General features: G+C 44.0%; 1 protein-coding gene across 4 annotated transcripts in view; it reads right to left on the minus strand.

Annotated features, from left to right (window-relative positions):
* TNFRSF8 (TNF receptor superfamily member 8) overlaps positions 1–24,467 on the minus strand; it is a 75,048-nt gene that overhangs the window by 18,323 nt on the left and 32,258 nt on the right. For 2 of the 4 annotated variants that reach the window (XM_020973636.2, XM_020973626.2), the window contains exons 3-8: positions 19,311–19,433; positions 14,921–15,073; positions 5,904–5,997; positions 4,830–4,939; positions 971–1,075; positions 228–278 (exon numbers count right to left, since the gene is read on the minus strand). In XM_020973636.2, the coding sequence (XP_020829295.1) occupies positions 228–278; positions 971–1,075; positions 4,830–4,939; positions 5,904–5,997; positions 14,921–15,073; positions 19,311–19,433 (636 nt within the window). The remainder of the gene's footprint in view (positions 1–227; positions 279–970; positions 1,076–4,829; positions 4,940–5,903; positions 5,998–14,920; positions 15,074–19,310; positions 19,434–24,467) is intronic. The other 2 variants (XM_020973652.2, XM_020973643.2) reach the window with 1 other exon arrangement.

The following is a 24,467-nucleotide window of genomic DNA, read 5'->3' on the forward strand; positions in this document are numbered from 1 at the left end:
GTTCTTTTTTTTTCTTTTTTGCTACGCAATTGGGGTTAAGTGACTTGCCCAGGGTCACACAGCTAGTAAGTGTCATGTGTTGTGTGTCTGAGACCAGATTTAAACTCAGGTCCTCCTGACTCCAAGGCCGGAGCTCTATCCACCTAAAGGATGATGTTCAAGGTCTCCTCCTATTCAGCCAATGCTCTCTCCCTCCACCTGCCCACATACCTCCTTCCTCTACTTACCCGTAGGCATGACCTTGGGTTGGAAGGCTTGGCCAGAATGGAGGTGAAGCTCTGAAAGAGAAGACAGGGAACCTGCAGGGGCCAGTTCTTTGGTCCTTCTAGAACAGGGGTAGGGAACCTTCAGCCTCGAGGCCACATATGGCCCTCTAGGTCCTGGTCTTAGGGGCAGGAGCAGGGATAAGGAATAATAATAATAACAATAATTAACAATACCCATTTCTTAAAGGGCTCTAGGGTTACAAAGTGCTTTCCTTCCAACAAGTCCGTGAAGGAGGCGGCCAGTGAACAGGAATGAATGACAGGATCTTCCACATGCACCTGGAGGAGCCCTCACAAGGCCATCTGGTCTGCCCTTGTTTTACAGATGAAGAAGCTGAGACCCCAGGCAGTTCGCAGCCAAGGTCACAGAGCTGCTAGCAAGCATCAGAGGTTGGATTTAAAGCCAGGGCCTCTGCAGAGCAAATACTCCTGCCACCCCCATTTTACTGATGAGGAAATGAGGTCCTGGAGAGGTCAAGTGCCTTGACCCCGGGGTACCTATCCAGCAAAGGAAGAGCCCGGGACAGAACTGAGGTCTCCTGGTAGCCTCTAACTCCAGTGGTCATTCCGTATCACCACATTATGAAAACCCGGTGTCCCAAGCTGGGATCCGCGCTCAGTACGGCATCTCCAGCCCATCCCAGTCAGTCCCTGCTGCCCACTCCCCACCAGAAATGGCTCCGTGGGGCAGAACATGAACTCACTCTGCAGAATCCCCTTCCTGCAGGCCTTCTGCTGGCAGATCAGGAAGAGAACGAAGGCAAGCGTCACAGCAAAGACCGTCGCCACCCAGAAAAGAGACTCAGAACCTGCAACACAAGACCACCGCAGGGCTTTCTCTCAGCCGCCGGCTCCATTCCAATTTCCGAGAAGGCTGGGGAAGTAATTCCCGACACGACCACTAGAGGGCGGACCTTGTCAAGCCAACCCTCTCCCTCCCCCTCTCTCTCTGTTTCTCTCCTCTCCTTTCTCTCCTCTCCTTTCTGTCTTTTTCTCTTTTCTAAACTCTTGCTCTCTCTTCTCTGTCTCTGTCTCTCTCTCTTTCTCTCTGTCTGTCTGTCTCTTTTCTCCCTTCTATCCTCTTCTCTCTCTGTTTCTCTCCTCTCTTTTCTCTCTCCTCTCTCCTCTCTGTCTTTTTCCCTCCTCTCTTGCTCTCTCTTCTCTGTCTCTCTCTTCTCCATCTCTGTCTCTGTCTCTCTCTCTGTCTCTTTTCTCCCCTCTCTCTCTCCTCTCTGTCTTTTCCCCTCTTCTCTCTTGCTCTCTCTTCTCTCTCTGTCTTTGTTTCTCCTCTCTCTCTGTCTCTCTCTCTCCCTTTCTCTCTCTGTCTCTTTTCTCCCTTCTCTCCTCTCTGTTTCTCTCCTCTCCTCTCTTCTCTCTCCTTTCTGTCTTTTTCTCTTTTCTAAACTCTTGCTCTCTCTTCTCTGTCTCTGTCTCTCTCTCTTTCTCTCTGTCTGTCTGTCTCTTTTCTCCCTTCTCTCTTCTTCTCTCTCTGTTTCTCTCTTCTCTTTTCTCTCTTCTCTCTCCTCTCTTTGTCTTTTCCCCTCTTCTCTCTTGCTCTCTCTTCTCTGTCTCTTTTCTCCCTTCTCTCCTCTTCTCTCTGTTTCTCTCCTCTCTCTCTCTTCTCTGTCTTTCCCCCTCTTCTCTCTTGCTCTCTCTTCTCTCTCTGTCTTTGTCTCTCCTCTCTGTCTCTGTCTCTCTCTCCCTTTCTCTGTCTGTCTGTGTCTCTCTCTGTCTCTTTTCTCCCTTCTCTCCTCTTCTCTCTGTTTCTTTCTTCTCCTTTCTCTCTTCTCTCTCTTCTCTTTCTGCCTTTTTCCTTCTCTCTTGCTCTTTTCTCTCTCTGTATCTTCTCTCTCTCTCTCTCTCTCTCTCTCTCTCTCTCTCTCTCTCTCTCTCTCTCTCTCTCTCTCTCTCTGTTTTTCTCCTCTCTATGTGTCTCTCCTCTCCTCTGTCTCCTCTCTCTTCTTGCTCTATCTCTATTTCCCTCTTCTCTTCTCTCTCTCTGTCTGTGTGTCTCTGTCTTTCTCTGTCTCTCCTCTCCCCCTCTCTGTCTTCTCTCTGTGTGTCTCTCCCTCCTCTTTTTCTTTTCTCTCTCTCCCTCTCCCCACCTCTCTCTTTCTTTCTTTTTCTCTTCTCTCTTCCCTCTCCCTCCTTCCTTTTCCTTTCTCTCTCTTTTGTTGTATTGACATATTTTATTCTTATATTCAAACTTTTCCAAATTGCCCTTATCTTGTGAGAGCTCTACCAAACGAACAACCCACTGACCTAATTTGAAAGTGTGTACAACACTCCACACCTGTGATCTTCCAACCTTTCCATTTTTAGTGGGTTTTTTTGATGAACAGAAAATTTTTTCTCCCTCCCAACCCCCACCCCACTGAAAAAAGAGAAAAGAAAAACAAATTCCTTGCAATAAATGTGTATAGTTAACAAAATACATTTCCTCATTTGTTATGTTCAAAAAATACATGTCTTGTTCTGTACCCTGAATCCTTCACCTCTCTAGCAGAAGGTAGAGAGCATATTCCATCATTAGTCCTCTGGATTCGTGGATGCTCAGTGCATTGATCATAGTTCTCACAGCTTTAGAGCTGTTTGTCTTTATAATACTGTTGTATAAATTGTTTTCCTGGTTCTGCTCAGTTCATCCTTCATCAGTTTATGAAAGTCTTCAAAACTGTTCATTTTGATGACATTTATACACAGTACAAGTTGTTCTGCTTGCTTCATCCTGCACCAGTTCCTATAAGTCTTCTCAAGTACGTTTGAAATCATTCATTTTCTCATTTCTTACAATACAAGAGTACTCTATCATATTCATACACTACATTTTATTCATCCTCTCCTCAGTTGATGGGCATCCCCTTACTTTCCAGTTTGTTTATTTGTTATAGCCGCCACAAAAAGAGCTGTTATAATATTTTTGTACAAATAGAATCTGTTTGTCTTTCTTTGAATTTTTTTTGAGTATAGGCCTTACAGTGGTCATTGATCAAAGGGTGTACACTGTTTAGTAACTTTTTATGTATAATTCCAGATTGCTTTCCAGAATGCTTGTACCCATTCACAGGTCCACCAACAGTGCATTGTCCATGCTGGATTTTCCTGTGCTAGGATCCCTGGAGGACCACAGATTTGGGAGCCAGGAATCCATGGAGGTCATCTAGTCCAGGATTCCTTAATCTTTGTGTTGTATTACACTCTGGTAAAGCCCATGGATTGCTTCTCAGAATAATTTTTTAAATGAATAAATAAATTCACAAAATTACCCAAGGAAACCAATCATATTGAAATAAGGATTTAATTTTTTTCCTGGCCAGTTTTACAGACTCCCTGAAATCTATCCATAGATGCTTTTGGGAGGGAGCTCTATGGACCCCCGAGTTAAGAAGCTCTGATCTAGGCCAACTCCCACATTTTATAGACAAGAAAACTGAGGCCCAGAGAAGTACAATGACTCCCAAGTTCAGCTAGAACCAGGATTCAATGACAGATCAGACTCCAAGGCTAGACCTTTTCCGTGATACCATGCTGTATCCATTCATAAGCCCCATGAAAAGACAGGGCTGGACCTCCCCTCCTTCTCTGCAGAGGTGGGAAACTATGGATGTAGAACACTGAATATGTGGTCATATTGATCGATGTGTCCATCATGTTTACTGATCTGTTTTCTTTCCCTCTTTCTTTTTCATTTGTCACAAGGGATTTCTCTCTAGGTAGAGAAGGATTAGAAATATACAAAGTGATAAAAAAAGAATATGATACAGAGATTTTTTTTTAAAGAAAGAAGGAAGGAAGGAAAGGAGAGAAGGAGGGAGGGATAGGGTTAGGAATAGAAGAAAGGAAGGAAGGAAGGAAGGAAGGAAGGAAGGAAGGAAGGAAGGAAGGAAGGAAGGAAGGAAGGAAGGAAGGAGGGAAGGAAGGAAGAGGCAGGAGGGAAGGAAGGAAGGAAGGAGGGAAGGAAGGAAGGAGGGAAGGAAGGGGAGGTAAGGAAGGAAGGGAAGGAAGGAAGGAAGGAAGGAAGGAAGGAAGGAAGGAAGGAAGGAAGGGGCAGGAGGGACAGGGTTAGGAATGTACTGATCCCCAAAGTCTGATGAAACCTACCTCCCTGCCTCCCATGATCAATTGCAGCTCCAGGCAGAGGCACCACCCCATCTCCTCCAACTCTGGTTGTTAGAGGTTCCTAAGAGGTCATGTCAGAGTGTCCAAGATCACAGGATCATAGATTTAGATGGAAAGCATCTTACTGACCATCAAGTTGTTGGATCATAGCTCAAGAAGCCATCCAACTCCCCCATTTTACAGATGGGACTTGCCCCAAGTCACATAAGCACCAGAAGTGAGATTTGAGCTCAGGTTCTCTTATCCCAGAACTAGTACTCTCTCCATTGTACCACACTGCCTCTCAACCTCAGGTTTCCCTGGGAAATGTTAGTAAACAAGGAATGATCTCTCCCCACCCCAACTCTGAACTTCCTGGGGGTGAATCCCTTTGCCTTTGGGGTAGGGAGGTCTCTACTGGCCCTAGCCTACTCCATCAGAAACAAAACCTTTGCAAGGAATTACCTGGATTGGGTCTTCCTGTGAGAGATGGTGAGACAGTCCCAATGTCATGGGTTGAACTCCCGTCGGAGGGGTCAGCTGTGGTGTTGGAAGGGTCTGGAATATCAGAGATCCTGGCAGTGGGGGAGATAGTGTAGAGGTTGATGACAAAGGCTGGTGGACCCAGGTCAGAGCAGACATGATCATGGGTGGCGTTCCCCACCTGTCTGATGAGCTTGATACAGATAGGCAGAGATAAGAGACTGCCTCGTTCCCAGACAAGGAAAAAGGGAAGCCAGGCACCTGTTTACTAGAAGCAGAGAAGGTTGGTGCTCAGAGACAATATAGGCGGAAACTGTGCCCCATCGGCCTTTTCCCATGAAGAAAGAAGCCAACGAGTCAAGTCTAGAGTCAAGGCTCCTAGCTCTAGAGGTAAAAGAGACTTCAAAGGCCATTAAGTCCAACCCCCTCATTTTACAGGTGAGGAAAATGAGGCCCAGAAAGGTTCAGTGATGTGTCCAAGGTCATACAAGTAGTAATACATGACATAGGTTAGAGACAGGTGTGCCAGTCCGGAGAGGGCATCCACCCTCTGTGGTCCGCTATGACCAACCAGCCAAAAAAGCCTCCCTTCTTGAGGTCACCCTGTATGCCAAATGGTAAGGCCAAGGATTGGTCATGCCCTCAGCCATTTTGAAGATCTCTCCTGGCAGAAGGACAATATTCTAGCCTCTAGAAGAAGGTACCAGGCCCCTAGTTCCTGGTGAACCTGGCAGCATTTGGGACAGCTGTGCCATTGGCTTTGGGATGACAGGAAAATAATTCTGTCCACTCAGTCTTCCAAAACCCACCTCCTCCAGGAAGCCTTCCCTATTGAATGCATGTATTCTAGCCTATATCACTCTCTTCCCCGAACTCCTGTGTCCATACCATCCAATTTAACAACTGATTCTATTCTGCCTTATCTCTAACTCAATCATAGGATCCCAGCTCTTCAAGCAGAAAGGGACCCCGAGAGGTCATGTGGTCCATCCCCCTGCCCTCAGAGAGCTCCTTCCCAGCTCACTCTGAGACTGCCCAGGGGAACTCTGGGGTTACCTGGTGTGAGGCTGACAATCCTGGGCACTGGAGCTGTGGTTGGAAAAGGTCCCAGGGAGGCAGGGCTCACAAACAGTATCCTCCTCCAAGGTGCCTGTGGATGGAAGCAACTCCCCCCCATCAGCATTACCCTGAGCAGTCCCAGTGTTTCTGGAAAGAGGGGTGGAGGGGCAGCTGGGTGGTGCAGTGGATAGAGCATAGGCCCTGGATCAGGAGGACCTGAGTTCAATTCCAGCCTCAGAAACATAACACTTACTAGCTGTGTGACCTTGGCTTTGAAACATTTTTTTTTCCTTTTTTAAGGCCATTGGGGTTAAGTGACTTTGCCCAGGGTCATACAGCTAGTAAGTGTCATGTGTTTAGCCTGAGGCCAGATTTGAACTGAGGTCCTCCTGACCTCAGGGCTGGTGCTGTATCCATTGCACCATCTAGCTGCCCCACTGTGTGACCTTGGGTAAGTCACTTAACCCCATTGCCTAGCCAAAAAAAAAAAAAAGAAAAGAAAAGAAAAAGAAAGAAAGAAATAAATAGGAGGTGGAGTTGTTCTTTGGATGCTGGGGAGCTCAGGAAGAGGTGCTCCAAAATACACATTGTCTAACCTAGAGATTTCCATCCCAGAGAACAGATTGATAACCATGAACCGCTTCACACAGAGGGTCAGATGAGTCAAATTCCTTTTCAAGCCCTTCACAGAACCACAGGATATCAAATGTCGAAGAGACATTGGAAGGTCACCTAGTACCTTGTTCTCCCAATAAGGAAACAAAGATACAAGCAAGAGAGGGGACATGCTCAAAAATGGCAGCTTATTGGCAACTCTCCCATTAGAATGTAAGCTCTTGAAGGCAGGCTTTGGGCTTTTTTCCACTTTGTTTTGGACCTCTCAGCAGTTAGCATAGTGCCTGGCACACAATAAACAATCAGTAAAGGTTTGTTGACTGACTGACTTCACCTTGTCTTTGTTAAGTCATCATTAAGTCAATAAACATTTATTACGTGCCTACTATGTTCCAGACACTATGGTAAGTGCTTAAGCAGATTGTAGGCGAGCAAGATCCTAGCGTCCTACATTGAGAGCTGAAAGGACCTCTGAGGCCATCTAGTTCAGCCCCCGCTCTTCTCATGATGAGCAAGTCCTGATTCCAAATCTTCTCTTCCTTCTACCATACCACTCTGCCTGCAAAAGTGTCTTTTCAAAGAAACAAAACAAAAAACAAAACAAAACAAAAAAACCCCCGAAGTGTCTTCCAGGGTTAAACAACAAGTCAATGGTGGAATTCAAACTAGGACCCAGGACTCCTGGCTTCCAGTCCACGGCTCTTTGACCACTACTTATCAAAGGAGGGCTCACAGATCGAAAGGTGGAAAGGCCATCGGAGGCTATCTTGTTTAACCCTCTCATTTTGCAGATGAGGAAACTGAGGCCTGGGGGAGGTCAAGCAACTTGACCAAGGTCACAGAGGTAGTAAGCATTGAAAGGAAGATTTGAACCCAAGTTCCCTACTTCAGAGCCACCAGCTTCTACTACCTTATTCTATCTCCATCAGGGAAGGGAAGGAATCAGCATTTATTATGTGCCTACTATAAGCCAGGCACTGGGATAAGCGCTTTACCAATATGATCTCATTTAATTAGATGGATGGCCAGCAGCTTGGAGGACAGGGAAAAGCCTTCCTGGAAGTTATCTAGGGGGATTAGATAGATGGGTTAGAAAACTCTCAACTCCCTGAGACAGCCTGGTATGTACTTCATTTTTTAATTTTTATTTATTTTTTTGGTGAGGCAATTGGCGGTAAGTGACTTGCTCAGAATCACACAGATAGTAAGTGTCACATGTCTGGGGTCAGATTTGAACTCAGGTCCTCTTGGCTCCAGGGCCAGTGCTCTATCCACTGTGCCACCTAGCTGCCCCTGGTATGGACTTCGAGTCCAGAGGTAGCAGGTTTATCCTTGGACACTTACCAGCAGCATGAGCAAGGGGAGGTCTTAACTCCCGGGCCTTGATTTTCCCTTATCCATATAAATACACCCAGTGCTGTTATGAGGCTCAAGTCAGACACTCTTTGCAAAGCATATTCAAACCTTCAAACACTGCAGAAATGTCAGTTGTTACTATGAAAGCTTCATCCAGGCCAGCCCTAATAATCAGGGGTATCCCCCATGGCTCTGCACTGTAGCTTCTTCTTCAGCAAGGCTATTGGGGTAAAGTGGCTTACTTAGGATCACACAGCTAGTGTCAAGCAGCTGAGGCTGGATTTGAACTCGGGTCCTCTTGACTCCAGGGCCAGAGGTCTATCCACTGCACCACCTAGCTGCCCCTGGGGCCTTTTCTCCCTCTGCTCTATCTCTTCAGCTGCCTGGGATTCAATCATCACGTCTATACAGATGATTCTCAGATCCACTCTCCCTTCTCTCCTCTGATACTGCCACCGCCCTGGTGTAGACTCCCATCTCCTCACATCTCCTCCCCCTTCTGTTACTTGTTTGTAGACACGTATACCCTTATCTTTCCCTCCACTTTAACATGCTTATGTATTCACATTCTATATAAGGGTGCTCACATTGATGCTTTGGGCGCTTGGATTTTTCACACAGATGAGCCGAATTCCATGCATAAATAGCATCTACAGATAACTATCTCTGTGTGTTGATTTGGTGACTATCGCACTAACCTGCCACTGGGTCTGTTGCCTCAAGTTTCTCCCCACTCCAGCCCAACCTCCATCTAGTTATCAAGGGCACAAGTCTGAGCTCATCACTCCCCTATTCAATAAATTCCAGTGGCTCCCTATTGCCTCCAGGATCAATTTCTTTAAGTCGTCTGTCTGGCTTTTAAAGCCTTCCTAACCTTCCTCTTCCCGCATCTTTCCAGTCTTACACCTTCCTCCCTGGCACATACTCTACGATCCAGTAACACTGGCCTCCTCACATTTCCTCATACAAGACCCTCCTCTTGACTCTGGGCATTTCCATTGTCCTCACGCCTGGAATTCTCTCCCTCCTTGTCTCCACTTCCTCCCACCTTTGGTGAGAAGTATTTCCCAGTCCTTCTTAGTCATGTGATTGTCATCAATTCTTCCCTATAGCTTGCTTGTACGTAGTTCTTTGCTTATTGTCTCCCCCATAAGACTGTTAACTCCTTGAGGGATGGGTTGTCTTTTACCTTTCTTTGTATCTCTTGCACTTAGCACAATACCTGATACTTATTTACAAGAGAACTTGCCCTCTTGAGAAAGTCTCCCTAATTGGAACATGGCTACCTTTAAGGTAGACAACAGACCTAGCAGAAAGAATGCTAGATTTAGTCAGAAAATCTGGGTTCAAGTCTTGTATATCTTCTTGTGCAGCTTGCCTACCTCCATTAGAATGTAAGCTCCCTGAAGGCAGGGGCTGTTTTGCTTTTTTGTCTTTGTACTTGCAGCATCGTGCCTGGCACGCTTGTGGTCTGTTTGATTGCCACTCAACTATCTTGGGCAAATCTTCTTTCACTCCTAGTGTTCTTAGCTCCAAAACAAGGGTACTGAATTAGTTACTCTCTAAAATCCCTTATAATTTTCATTTTATGATCTTAAAGAAGTGGATATGAGAACAAAAGATCAGTGAATGGGTTTTGGCGCCATCTTGTGGCCTCCCAGGACAGTACAACCAATCAGGCTGAAGCACAATTAACTCAACCCAGGAGGGACTGATTTGAGGGATCATTTAGGGTGCAGAGCTAGAAGGAACCTCATAGTCATTTAATCTAATCCCTTCACCTTGTAGATGACAAAACTGGTCAGTGAGGTCGTCACTGGATCGATCATGACCTTGTCTCTCAGACTTTGCATAGTACTTTCTTTTGAATGTGAATCTTGTAACATATATTATCAAATCATAGAATTAGATCTAAGATCCAGAAAGGTCTTTGTTCGGTTGTAGATATAGAGATGGAAAGGATGTTAGAGGTCACCTAGTCTAACCACCCCTCATTTTGCAGATATGGAAACTGAGGTCCAAGAAGGAGATCGACTTGCCTAATTAAGGGCATACAGGTAGCAAGTGAGAGGACGGAGATTTGAACCCAGGTCCTTTGATTCCATATTCAGTACTCTTTCCCAGCATATACCCAGCAGCTGCCTTTGTGTTAAGAGGTGATTGATAGATGGTGAGCTCCATGAAAATAGGGACAAGACTCTGGGTCCGTCCCTGGACTTCTGTAAAATGAAGGTGTTAAACTAGATTACCTAGGATGTCTCTTCCAGCTTGAAATCTATCATGGCAAGATAGATTCTGACTCAGACCTCCTGCTGTCACTGTGGTAAGAGAAAGATGATGATGGGAAAGACTCAGGCTTCTTGTCACTGTGATAAGAAGGTAACATTGACCCAATCTCTACTTTGAGCTTCCTGGAAGCCAAGAAGGGCACAATATCTGCGAAATCAAGGCTGGGAAAGAAGCCACAACTCCTATTCTGACCAGCTTTCAGAAGTCTGTAGCTCCCCGCTTTGTCACTTGTTTGTAGACACATATGCCCTTATCTTTCCCTCTTACTTTGTATAAAATTCTGCTTTTACACACTGCTTATGTATTCACATTCTATAGAAGGTTGCTAACGTTGATGCTTTGGGCTCTCTGATTTTTCACACAGATAAGCCTGCACTCCATGCATAGATAAAATCTATGGATAACTATCTCTGTGTGTTGATTCCTGACTGTCAGCAGCACCTAATCAATAGACCTCCAGAGAATTTTTATCACATTGTTAATGCTGAATTTATTTTGGACACCTATACCTCATAAAACTGTTGCAAGGATCAGATGAAATCACATATGTAAAATCTGAATTTCTCCTGTCCTTCTTCCTGGACTTCAAAATCATGCCATGTGTCACCTTGGAGTTTCCCTCAGCATTTTGGCCTCCTCATCCTTGAACTCCCTAACAGAGGTTGGGAACTTGTAGACTCGAGGCCACATGGGGCCTTCTAGGTCCTTAGGTGTGGCCTTTTGACTGGGTCTAAGTTTTACAGAACAAATCCTTTTATAAAGGATTGTGGCCTCAAAGCTGGTGGTCTAACCTCCAGATTTTAGGGATAAAGAATTAAGACTAATGAGGATCAAAAAGGGCATACCTATGTGTAGCTTGGCGTCTCTCATAGGATCACAGGTCTGTAGCTAAAAGGGAGCTCAGAGGGATCTAGTACTTTCCCCTCCCCACCCAATTTTACAGAGGAAAAAAGGGCCCAAAGGTAAAGTGATTTATCTAAGGTCACACTTTATGAGCTGAGTAACTATGGGCAAGTCCCTGACACGGACAGTTACTGAGGGTAACTCTCTGAGCCTCATTTATCTCATTTGCAAAACATAATACCTGCTACAAGGTTCTAATGAGACAACGTGCATAAAACACTTGGCAAACTTTAACGTCCTACCTAAAACGTGCTACTTCGGCTCTCTGGGCCTCCGTTTCCCCATATGTAGATGAGTCATAGAAGCATGGGATCATTGATCTTGAGCTGAAAGGGACCTCAGAGACCATCTGGTCCAGCCACTTCATTTTACAGCTGAGAAAATTGAGGCCCAGGGAGATTGTGACTTCCTGAAGGTCCTTCTAACAGTAAGATTTGAACAGGTTTCCTGCCTCCAGAACCAATGGGATTGAACATGATGGGCACTCTAGCTCCTTCAGGTTCTAAGAGTCATGTGACTTCCTATGCTGCACTCCAATGTGTGTCAGGAAAGAAATAAAGATGATGAATAAGATAAGGCTCCCTGCTCCCAAAGAGCTTAGGGCTGAAACAAGGCTTCTCCATCACCCTGTCACTTTGCCTATTTCTGGTTTCTCAACCCATTCTTCAGATGCCAGATAAAGCTCATTTGGTTGCCCCTTCCTTCTGGGAAATTCTGAAGGGCTTTCCAGATGTTATTGGTGGGGGGTGGGAAGAAAGAAGAAGTGCCACAGAAAAAGTCAGTGTACTGACCTGATGGTACTTTCACTCATGAAAGACCCCACCCCCATTTTCCTTCCTCAGAAAAGGAAAGCCCGAGCTAGGCCAGTGATTTGCACTGATCACCTAGCACCAATCAGAATTTCAGATTCTGAAGGTGACTCTTAGCCCTTGTAATCTCACCTGATTAAAAATGTCCTCTATACAGTCCTCCATGAGGGACCTTCCAGCCTTAGTTTGAAGACTTCCAAAGAGCTGAAACTCACTGCCTCCTAAAGCCATTCTGCTTTGGGACAGCTCCCATTGTTCGGAAGTTCTTTCCTTATATCTAGCCTAAATATGCTCGTTGAGGATCCTGATTCTGCCCTCTGGGAGCTGAACAGAACAAGTCTGATCTTTCCTTCATATGAAGCTTTTTATGAACATGAAGTTAACTATCATGCCCCATCCACCCCTTTTCCCCTTAGACATCCTGCCCTGAGTCTTTTCCAGGTTGGATATTTTTAATTCTTTCAACCAGTTCTTATATGGTTGAACTCAAGACCATTTACCATTCTGGTTGTTCTGCTCTGAATCTTCTAGAGCTTATTAATGTCCTTCTTAAAATATGACATCCCCAAGAGAACACAATGTTCCTGATGTCTGACCACAGCAGAGAATAGCAGGACTACAAAGTTGCTTAGATTCTTCTCTTAAGGCACCATATGACTGACTGCATTAACATTTTCAGCTGGCATATCACTCTGCAGACCCATATGGAGCTTACAACCAAAGAAAACTCCACATGTGTTTAATACCATTAGTTGTCCAGCTAAGCCTCAGCTGGATCTTATACTTAGGAATTTATTTTTTCAACCCACATATTGGACTTTGCATTTATGCCTATTAAATTTCATTTTATTAGTTGGGTCTGAAGTTTTAGCCTGTCAGGATGGATTTTGGATCTGTCATCCAGTGTGTTAAATGTTCATTGTCTCATCCAGATCTGTGTCATCTACAAATCTGATAAGCATACTATCTAGGCCTTTATATCGAAGTCATTTTTGGTGGGGTCAAAGGGGATCTAGATTTGTGACCCCATCAGTAAAGGAAACTCTCGACTGATGCATATTGCCGACAGTTCTGGTCTAAGATGTCTAGTCTTCGTTACCTGGGGCACTGAGTGGTTAAGCAACTTGCCCTGGGTATGGGTCAGAGATGGGACATGGACCCAGGTTTTCTAACACTTAGGCCAGGGCTTTCTCCACAACTCTGTGCTTAATGTGAATGAAAATGTTAAAGAGCAGAGCTCACTCTCAGCTCTTTGGGGTTGTGTTCTAGAGACTCCTTCCCATGTAACATCATCATTCATGCAGCTCTGTGCCATTGTCTAAGGGACATCTCTTCACCTCATCCCTAAGAATGGAAGGACTCTATCAAAGATTCATTCAACAAATTGAGGAAGAAAACTAGAGCCTCATTCCCCCAAGCCTGGTGCCCATTCCTTTGGCCAAGATATCTTCTTTTTGTCTATCGCCAGTCAGGAAACTAACACAAACTGCATTTTAGTATGATTGTCTTAACATTTCCCATGTGTTTCCTAGGCTTTGGGAGTACCTAACCTTCACATTTGTGGTCCATTTTTCATTCAATGAACATTTAAGCATCTGCTATGTGTCAGGCACTGTCTTAGGCATTGGAGAAACAGACAAAAACAAAAACAGTCCCTATCCTCAAGAAACTTTCGTTTTACTGGGCCCTCTAGCATCATCCCAAGGTCTGTTCTAACAATTCCTGCACTGTACTTCTTCCCCCAATTATACTAATAATATAGTAATATATTACATATGGTAACTATATATTATATATAGTAATCTCTCTGAAATCTAAAGGACTAGGGGAGGTACTTCCTCTCCTCAAGGCTCAGCTGAGGTACTGCCTCCTCCAGGCAGCCTTCCCTGATCCCCCTTCTTATCTCCCTACTTACTCTTTCCTCAATTTCTCATTGAAAAGCAGTTTACATTTCCAGAGATTCACAGATTTAGGGCTTGGAGGTCTAAAAGGCTTTAGAAGTTCACCTTGTCCAAGCCTAACCTGCCTCAGCCTCAGTTTCCCTATAAAATCGGGGTAATAATAGTCCCTTTCTCATAGAGTGGTGAGGATCAAGTGAGATAATGTATGTAACACTCTGCAGACCTTAAAGAGGTATGGAAATGTATTATACATATATTATGTCTATATTATCATAATATATCTGTATTATTATCATATCTCCAAATATACTGTACATATTGTCTCTCTTGTTAGAGTGTAAGACTCTTGAGGGCAATGATGGTGCTCAGTTCTGGGTATAGAGACAAAAGTGAACCTGTTCTTGCCATCAGGGATCTGACATTCTCACAAGAGAGACAGTGCATGGGTAATATATGCTTGTTGATCAATGGATTGATTGATTGAAGAGGAAAGTATGGTGTATTGGTTAGAGAACTAGTCCAGAAATCAGGAAGAACTGAATTCAAGCTCTGTCTGTGTGGCCCTGGGCAAATCACAAAAAGTCTCAGTGATGTAGGGAGCTCTCTAAGGCTACGTACAAGTTGCAAAAGAGTTGCCAATCTACACTGATGAATGATGTTTCCTCAATGGATTTTCTCTACATAGATAGAATCACAATTATTTCTTTACCTGCCTCCTCCTCCTTCAAAAAAAAAAGACCTGGGTTCAAATGTTTGTTTTGTCACATTTTAAATTGTGTGATCTTGGGCAAGTACCTTAACTTTCTGGGCCTCAGTTTCCTCATCTGTAAAATGAGAGGTTGGACTAGATGACCCAGGAGACTGCTTTCAGCTCTAAATCTGTGATTCTCAGCAAGTATCATAATTACCAACCCAACATTCTTAAAGAAAAAAGACCAGATGTCCCACCCTTCTAACCTTGTTTTGAAGGAGTGTCTATTCTATCTCATCCAACCCAAGTGTGCAAAAAGACCCAAGTAACTGACCAAGCAGACTTGGGAGCCAGAAGTCATTCACTCCAAGGGGACTGGGGGGATCTTGAGGCTCTGGGTGGGGAGCAATAGGAAGGCTACAGAGAAAGAGAGAGGTGAAGATTCCCTACCTTGCTCTTTGACTATGGTCCCTGGTGGGCACAGGGAGTGCTTCACACAACGGGCACAGCTGTAGCTGGCTGACGTGGCACAGAACATGCCTTCCTGGCATTCACAAACCCGAGGGGAGTTCCACGTACAAGGAATCTTCTCCACAAGGTCATCTAGAAAGAAGAAACCATTCAACACAATCTGATAGAGCTTGAAGGGAGAGGGTCAGCAGAAGTCTGGAGACATAACAGAGTTTCGGGATGGATACAAAAGGACTATAAGAGTGGGGGAAACCCCAGGGGGCATTAGCCGGTGGCCTGAGGACGGCTTGTATTTTTCAGAGGGGCAGTTTCAGTGGAATATAAGCTCCATGTGGGTAAGCATGGTTTTTCATTTTATTTTTGTATATCCAGATCTTCACACAGTGCCTGGCACCTGGTAGGCATTGAATCAATGCTTGTTGGATTGGATTGGATTGGACCGGATTGGCTTAGTTTGGAGGAGAGTCTGACAAGTGAGAGCCATTTTCTCTATAAGCTGTGTGGCATAGTTGATAGAAAGCTATACTTGGAATTAGGAAGACCTTGGTCCAAATCCTGATTCTGACACTGTCTGTATGGCCCCAAGCAAGATACTTCTCCTTCTTTGGTCTTCAGTTTTCTCTCCTGTAAAGTAAGAGGCTTGAACTACATGGGCGCTAAGGTCCCTTCCAGTTCTAAATTTATGACCCTATAAATTATCTTATCCTTTCCAAGGTGCTCTCACACACATTATTTTGTTCGTTCAAAGACAAGTTCATGTACTTCCACTGAGGCCCACACTGTGCCCTGCAAGCCCGCTCTTCCTGCTGAGTTCCTATTTCCTTTAACATTCTACTACTCTCCCAAAACTTTGGGGGCTATCACAACTCCTCCCTCTCCCTTGTCCTTCACACCCACACAGTTGCCAAGTCTTATCCATTCTACTTCCACAAAATCTCTCCCCTCTGTCCCCTTCTCCCTGATCCCACTGTCACCAGCCCAGTTGAAATCCTCAGTGCCTCTTAGTAGGCCTACTTGAATAACTTCCTAACTGATCCCATTCTTCTAGTCTCTCCCCAATCTGGCCCATCCCTTGCCTGATGTCCAAATCATCTTCTTAAGGCGAAGTCTGATCCTGACACTCCTCAAACATTCTTGATGGCTCCCAACTACCTACTAGATAAAAATCTTAATTCTCCAGCCTATTTGAAAGGTCCTCCATTCTATCTCTCCAGCCTTATTTCCCAATAATTTATTGATAATAATAATCAACATCATGTATATTAATATTATTATTAACTAATATTTGGTTATTGTATAATGTATTAACTTATATTCATTAATTATGTTAATAATAATGAATAATAATATTCCCTAATCCCCTTCACAAAGTTAATGCCCCAGTCAAGCAATGCCACTTGTAGCGCCATAGTTTTCCTTGTCCTGGATACTATTTCTCTCTTAATGCAGCCTAAGATCACATTACCTAAAAAGCTAAGTTGAAAACAATTGCCACATCACACCATCAACCAAATATGGAATCACTTGACATATTCCTTACTTTCCGACCTCTGCACATTTGCTCACAAAGCTTCCTCCATCTAAAAAGTTCTCCTGATACACCACGGCACGCAAAATCGTACCCATGCTTCATGTCCAATTCAAATGTTACTTCCTCTATGAAACCTCCTCTGATTCCTTCCCTCTCCCCCCTGAGCAGGGGGTGGACTTCTCCCTTTGTAAGATCTTACAAGCACTCTGTACTTCCCATGTGAACTCATCCTATTTTGCCTTGTGCTATAATGATTGGGCTCTCATATCTGATTTCCTATTAGACTATAACCTCTTTGAGGGTAGGGAAGATGTTTTATTCAAATACATATCTTCCCAAGAAGCTGTCAGACATAGAGCCTTGCACATAGTAGACCACTGGCAGGTTTGTTAAATGAATTTAGATGAACAGATGGATGGATGGACAGATGGATGAATTGAATGTGTTCTGAAATATACCAATCTAAGAGGTTATTGTTGCTATTATAACAAATATTTCTTCGATATTTCCAAAGACCCATAATTTCATCCGCATGGGTGCTACTATTACTTCCCCTGATTCACAAATCACAGCTCCTCCACTTTTTTAGTAGTCAGTTATCCTTATGAGCTACCATGCAACCCCCTCCCGAAAAGAAAACAGAAACCACCACCTGGTGGCTAGACTTCAGACAATGAGCCTCTCTGGGTTTATCTGGGCTGGTCCTCCACTGACAGCCATGCAGTCCATTGTACAGATAGGATCACAGAACAAAACTCAGTATGAGTCAGGAGAGTGATACGGAGGCTGAAAAAGAGGAAGTACTCTTCAGATGTATTCAGAGAGGAAAAGCATCCTGTAGTTGGAAAGTGAGAATATCTCTGCCCATGGGGTCAGACCTCACCTAGAGCACTGGGTTCAGTTCCAGGTGCCATATTTTAGAAAGGACACGGGTCCACTGAATAGTGTCCAGTGGGAAGTAGCCAGGGTGGCAAAGGACTGGGGATGTTTAACTTGGTAGAGATAAGTCTTGGGTGGGATGGGGGTGGGGGGAACTAATTATATTACTCAAAGGTACTGAATGAGGTAACACATGTAAAGTGCTTGGCCAAAAATCTTAAAGGTCTCTTTAAATGACAGCTTTGATTATTTAGTGTCTTAAGGGCTGTCCATTGGAAGAGGGATTAGATGTATGTGGCTTGGCCTCACAGAGGAAAACCAGGATCAGGGACTACAAGTGGCAGTGATAACACATTTAGGCTTGACGTAGAGAAAAAATTCCCCACAATTAGAGTTATGCCAAGGGGACATGGGTTTTCTCTTTAGGGCACTTCTGGGGCCACCTCAGACTGGAAAGGCTTTGGGCAGAGACTGGTTGATCACTTATTGGGAACGTAGAAAAGAGGTTTCTCCTTCAGGGAGCTGGTCTCTGAGATCCCTTCCTGAGATTCTGTACTTCTGCTGGGTCCATACTCAAAGCCTCTTCATCCAGATTCATTCATTCACTCAACAAATATTTTTTCAACACCTACTACATACAACACCTACAAGGCACGAGCAGCTAGCTGGCATAGTGGCTAGAGTGCCAGTCCTGGAGCCAGGAAGACTCATCTTTCTGAGTTCAAATCTGGCTTCAGACACTTACTAGCTGTGTGATCCTGGCAAGTCACTCAACCCTGTTTGCCTCAGTTTCCTCATTTGTAAAATGAGATGGAGAAGGAAATGGCAAACCACTTCAGTATCTCTGCCAAGAAAACCCTAAATGGGGTCATGAAGAGTCAGACATGACTGAAATGACTCAAAAACAGTGTATGCAAGACACCGTGCCTTTCCAGTGTTGTTTTTTTCCCTTGTGGCATGGGCTTTGTGATCCCAGGATCGTGTTCATGCCACAATGCAGTACCAGAGGAGGACCTTAGGAGAAACATGACTGGATGCCTAATTAATGCTAATGAAGAAAGCAGAACTGGGAAAATAATGTACATACAGAAACTACAAAGAGGAGGGGAAGGGAATAAACAATAATATAACACCTACTACATTGCAGGCACCGTGCTAAGCATTCTATCTTATTTGATCTTTACAACAACCCTGAGAGGTGGGTGCTGTTATTATTCTGTTTTGCAGTTGACAAAACTGAGGCCAACAGAGATTAAATGACTTGCCTGGGGTCACACAGCTAGTGACTGAGGCTGGATTTGAGCTCAGGTCTTCCTGACTCCAGGCTCATCTCTCTCTCCCCTCTATCACCTAACTTACTATGTAATAGTGTAAATGAAAAGAGCATGTCTGAATTCATATTCGACACAATGTCTAATCTTGGTTCCAAATGATTACTGATGAAATACACTTCCCTGCTCTCAGTCAGGAGGTGGGGAAGTGGAGGAAGACGGACTACAGATACAGAAGTTTGCCCAAGTCATCAGTGGCAGCTGCTTTGTTAGTCTGATTTGCTGTCTGTATTGATGAAAGGACACTCTGGGCATTATGGGTTATTGAAAAGTCACAGTGGGTTTTTTTTTAAAGCAAAAAAAAATATCAATAAAACATTAAAAAAAAAGACTAGGCTCTTTCTGGACTATAATGATAAGGATGTAAGGGCTGGCTTGGGGAAACTGACCAGGTAGCTCCCAACCAGCAAGTGCTAGAGAATTCTCTCCCTTGGTCATCTGTATTCCCTTCCTTATGTGGCCTCATGGGTACACACACACACACACACACACACACACACACACACTCACAAACATTCACTCATGCACATATTCATACACACACACTCACGTATGCCCAGTCTCTTTATAGGTAAGGAAGGACTGAGTAGGGAAGAGACAAACTCGCGGCTAGCAGCAAGGACAGTACCTCTAGTGCAGTTAACACAGGCCTGGCAGCGGGATTCCTCCTCAATTTCCAAGTAATAGTCTGGATCACACTTCTCTCTGCAGTCTTCAAGCCCTTGGGGACATGGCTTCTGAGGCACCAGATCTAGAGGAGAGAACACAGTTGCTCAATCTAGGTCTTTGCAGACAGCATAGTAGGGGTGGGTTTGGAGAAAAGAGACCTAAGTTCCCCAGCCTGAATCTGTCTTTGGCCATGGGACCCTGGACAAGTCATTTGATCTCCCTAAGTCTTAAGTTTCCTTAGCTGTAAAAAAGGAACATTGATTTAGAGGTAGAAGAGACATCAGAGGTCATTTCTAGTCTTCAGGACACTACGCTGTCTTGGTTCTCCTCCTACCCACTTGACCATTCCTTTCCTGGATCCTCTTCCAGACAATACCCTCTGATCATAGATGCCTCACAGGGCTCTGTCCTAGGCCCTTTTCTCTTCTCCCTCTGTAATACCTCACTTGGTGATCTCATCAGTTCCCATGGATTTAATTACCATCTCTGTGCTGATGATTCTCAAATCTTCCTATTCTGCCACAATCTCTCTGCTGACCTCCAATCTCACATCTCCAACTGCCTTTCAGACACCTTGCCCTGAATGTCCAGAAGACATCTTAAACTCAACATGTCCAAAATGGAAAGCATTATCTTTCCACCTAAACACTTCCTACCTCCCACCCTCCCTATTACTATAGAGGGTAACACCATCCTCCCACTTCCTCAGGCTCACGAGTCTTCATGATTTTTTTAGTAAATTATTAAATTATTATTGAATAAATTAATTGAATAATTCTGAATACTCCATATTCAATCTGTTGCCAAGACCTGTCAATTAGGAACTGATTGAATGTCAGGACTCAGAAAGTAATCGTGAATAGATTGATGTTAACTTAAAGGGATATCTCTAGAGGGATGACCCAGGGATCTGTGTTTACATGGGTCAACCCTGTTCGTCATTTTCGTCAGTGCCTTGGATGAAGACACACTTGGAGTGCTTAGCAAATATGCAGATGAAGCTGGAAGGGACAGATAGACTGTTTGACAACAGTCAGGATCCCAAAAAATCTCAATAGACTAGAATAGGGGTCAGTAAACTATGGCCTGAGGGCCAAAGGTAGCCCATCCAAAGAACCATATTAAGCCCACTGCCTGTTTTTGTATGATTTATGATCTAATGTTTTTATTACATTTTTAGATACAAGAAAACTTCATTTTAAAAAATAGAAAAATATATTTTTAGCCTGCTAAGTGGTAAGAAAACAGGCAAACCAAATTTGGCCCTTGAGGTGGGCTAGATTTGGTCTATAGGCAATATTTTGCTGATCCTCGAACTAGAAAAATGGATCAAATCTAATAAGATAAAATGTAATTGGAATAAATGTAAAGTTTGACATTTGGGTTCAAAAATCACCTCCACTTAACTCCTGGGAGTTTTAGGGGTCTGAATGCTCAATATGAGATGACAGTGTGAGATGGCAGGCAGAAAACTGCAGCTACCCTAGGATGAGTTTAGAAAAACATAATGTCTAGAACACCAGAAATGCTAGTCCTATTGGACTCTGTCTTGGTCAGACCCCATATAGACTGCTAGATGCTCTATTTTAAGAAGGATTCTAGCAACCTGGAGCATATGTGGAAAGGAGGGAAAACAGAATGGTGACACTTGAAACCAAGTCAGTTGAGGATCAGTGAGGTTTAGCCAGGAAAAAAAGATGTAGGGGGAACACAATAGCTATTGTGAAATATTTGAAGGGCTGTCAAGTAGAAGGGGTATTAAACTTGTTCTTCTTGGCTCCAGAGGGAGGACAAAAGTAGAAGCAAAGGTGGGAAGGTATAAAAAGGCAGGTTTCATTTTGATGTCAGGAAATCCTTCCTGACAATTTGAGGCTACCCTGATCAGCCTTGGGAAGGGTTGGTTTCCTGCTCCTTGGAGGTCTTTAAGCAAAGGGAAAAAGAATGCTTTCTGAAGATGTGGAAGGGGATGTCATTGTTCAGTGGCCTCTGAGGTCCTTTTCAGCTCTGAAATTCATTGATTTCATAAGAATACAGCATCTTACCCTTTTTAGAATTTTGTCAAACGTTTTGGTCTCAGGACCCTTTTACACTAAAAAATTACTGCTAACTCCCTAAAGAACTTTGGTTTATGTGGGCTATGTCTGTGGATGTTTACCATATTAGAAATTAACATGTCTTAGCATTATTGTAAAGAATTTTCTATTTTCTTTTTATTTTTATTATTCAGGGCTCACGACCATTCCTCCTGTAACTTTTGGTTAGCTAAAAGCCCATCTTCTGTTAATATTAACCTCACCTGACCAAAATGTATCCCATAGGATGCGAATATTTACTTGAAGCCTTAAATGTTCCTTAAATAAGAAGCCAGAGGAAGAATCTCAACTATCCCTGACTCCTTGGCAACATATAAATATCTCCCTCCTCAATCAGCCTATTTGTGAACCCCCTAAATGTAGTTTAATTTGTAACCTGACTTAGTTTACCTATAAAGTTGTTTAACTAGGTTTATGTATGAGATTGTGAAATTATGACTGTTTATTCAACTTTTATGACTTTGAAGAAAGCATGAGATTTTCTTTAACTTTTATGACCTAAGAGATTGCAACATGTAAAATAATTATTTTTGTCACTCTGACATAATTTCATCTTGTTAGAATCCTAATGATTGTTTGAATTTTTTTTGTCTGAGAACTGAACCTATGTTTAAGCATAATAATAAAACTAGATTTTTCTTACCTCTGTAATTTCTGCACTGTGATCTACTCACATATTTCAGCAGTAGTTACCTCCCTCATAAACTCAAAAAGAAGATATTTCTCCCATAACCTTGTTTTGACTTTGCAGACCTTCTGAAAGGGTCTTGGGGATCTCCAGTTCTCTCGACCACTGAGGACTACTACTTTACATCTATGTGATTTTCACAAAAAATCCTATAAGGCAGGCAGTGCCCCTCCACCCCTGATAAACAAATTAACTGATTTAGAGTTGGAAGGGCTCTCAGAGGCCATCAAGTCAAATCCCTTCCCCCACCACTTTTTTTTTGTAGGCAAGGGAACTGAGTCAGAGAAGAGGAAATGACTAGCCGGAGGTAAAACAATTAGGACCATGGGTGCATAGATTTGGAACTGGAAAAAGCCTCAGAAACTCTCTAGTCCAACTCTTCATTTTACAGAATAGGAAACCGAGGCTCAGAGAGAGGAGATGACTTGCCCTAGGTCACACAGGTAGTAAGCAGCAGAGACAGAATTTGAACCCAGATTGTTTGACTCCAAAACCAGTACTCTTTCTATGATGATGAGCTGAGGTCATGTAGCTAGTAAATAGTAGAGTCAAGAGTCAAACCCAGATCTTCATCCAGGGCTCTCTCCCTAGCACCACTGGGAAGACTAATTTATAAAATCTGGACATGATCTACCTCACAAGCATATTTCTCAAGTTGCAAGTGAGATTAAGTAATTATAAATTACTTTATAATCACAGGAGATATAGACTTGAGTATTGGGAACTCCAAGGTGAGGAAACTCCCTTTTCCAGTACAGATCAGCACCTTCTCTCAAATCAGTAGTCTTAGTTCCCTGGGACACTGACACGTCCAGTATCAAACAAGCAGGATGTGTCAAAAGCAGGACTTGAATCCAGGTCTTCCTGGCACTCAGACCAACTCTCTATGAACTCTTCCAAATTGCTTCTCTTTGTGATCATAAAGCCAAAAAAAAAAAGTAAATTATTATGACTTCTAAACTCAGGTGATTTCTAACCTCCCAAGAGAAGCTGCCTCCAGAAGTAGGTTCAGCCAAGACCTTAAAATGCTGTTCTGTCAGAGGTAGAAGGTCTAACTACCAAAGAATCAGTCTTGACAAGAGAACCCCAATGGCCAAATGTGCTCCTCTTCCTGCCTAGAGACAGAGGCCTACCTTGGCTTTAAAAGCACAAGCAAGCAGGCCACATGAGCAGGACAGTAAGGATATTCGACTGACTACAGTAGGGGATTCCTGGTGTGAAAAGGTTTCACCAAACTACTCAAGGGGTCCAAAACACACAAAAAGAAGAAGACCCCTAGGTGAGATGACCTATAAGGTCCCTTCCAACTCAAAATCCTATGATTCCTTGCCCCATTTTTCTGGGGAATGGAGTGCAGGTATGGAGAGGGAGACCTGGAATTTTCAGCCTTTCTTTTCTCCTTCTACCTTGATCTGGCCTGGGTGGGGGGAAGGGAGAGGAAGGGTCTCTACCACGGGCTTCCTGCCCTGGAGCTCTCCAGCTCCAGCTTTACCCCTTCCCTATATTTTCCTCAAATCTACCATCCCAGGAAGCCCCATGCAAATTCTGCCACTGAAAGCCAAGTGTTTAAGACAGGCAATAAATGTCAGAAATTTCCTTCCCAGAGTGAGAGGGGTTTCTCTCTCTCTCTCTCTCTCTCTCTCTCTCTCTCTCTCTCTCTCTCTCTCTCTCTCTCTCTCTCTCTCTCCCTCTCTCTTTTTCTCTCTGTCTCTCTCTCTCTCTCTCTCTCTGTCTTCTCTCTGTCTCTCTCTGTCTCTCTCTTTCTCTCTCTCTCTCTCTCTTCTCTCTCTGTCTCTCTCTGTCTCTCTCTCTCTCTCTCTCTCTCTCTCTCTTCCTCCTCTCTCTTTTTCTCTCTGTCTCTCTCTCTCTCTCTCTCTGTCTCTCTCTCTGTCTCTCTCTCTCTCTCTCTCTCTCTCTCTCTCTCTCTCTCTGTCTCTCTCTGTCTCTCTCTGTCTCTCTCTCTCTCTGTCTCTCTCTCTCTCTCTTCTCTCTCTCTGTCCTCTCTCTCTCTCTTGTCTCTCTCTTCTCTCTCTGTCTCTCTCTCTCTCTCTCTCTCTCTCTCTCTCTCTCTCTCTCTCTCTCTCTCTCTCTCTCTCTCTCTCTCTCTCTCTCTCTCTCTCTGTGTCTGTCTGGTTTGGGTTTTTTTTTCCTTTCTTCTGTCCGGAAGCAACCCCACTAGGTAAAACACCAGCAAAATGCCTCGCCCACTTCTCTTCTCTTCCCCATGCATCTGGCTGACTTCCAGGCCGACTTCTAGTTACTGTCCGCATGAGGGGAGCGAGGGAGGAGTGCTCCCCCCATGAGTCACTGCAGCTGAGGGAGAGGGGAGGGGAAC

The sequence above is a fragment of the Phascolarctos cinereus genome, unplaced genomic scaffold (assembly GCF_003287225.1).
Source record: "Phascolarctos cinereus isolate Bilbo 61053 unplaced genomic scaffold, phaCin_HiC Scaffold_726;HRSCAF=1367, whole genome shotgun sequence".
NCBI classification, from domain to species: domain Eukaryota; kingdom Metazoa; phylum Chordata; class Mammalia; order Diprotodontia; family Phascolarctidae; genus Phascolarctos; species Phascolarctos cinereus.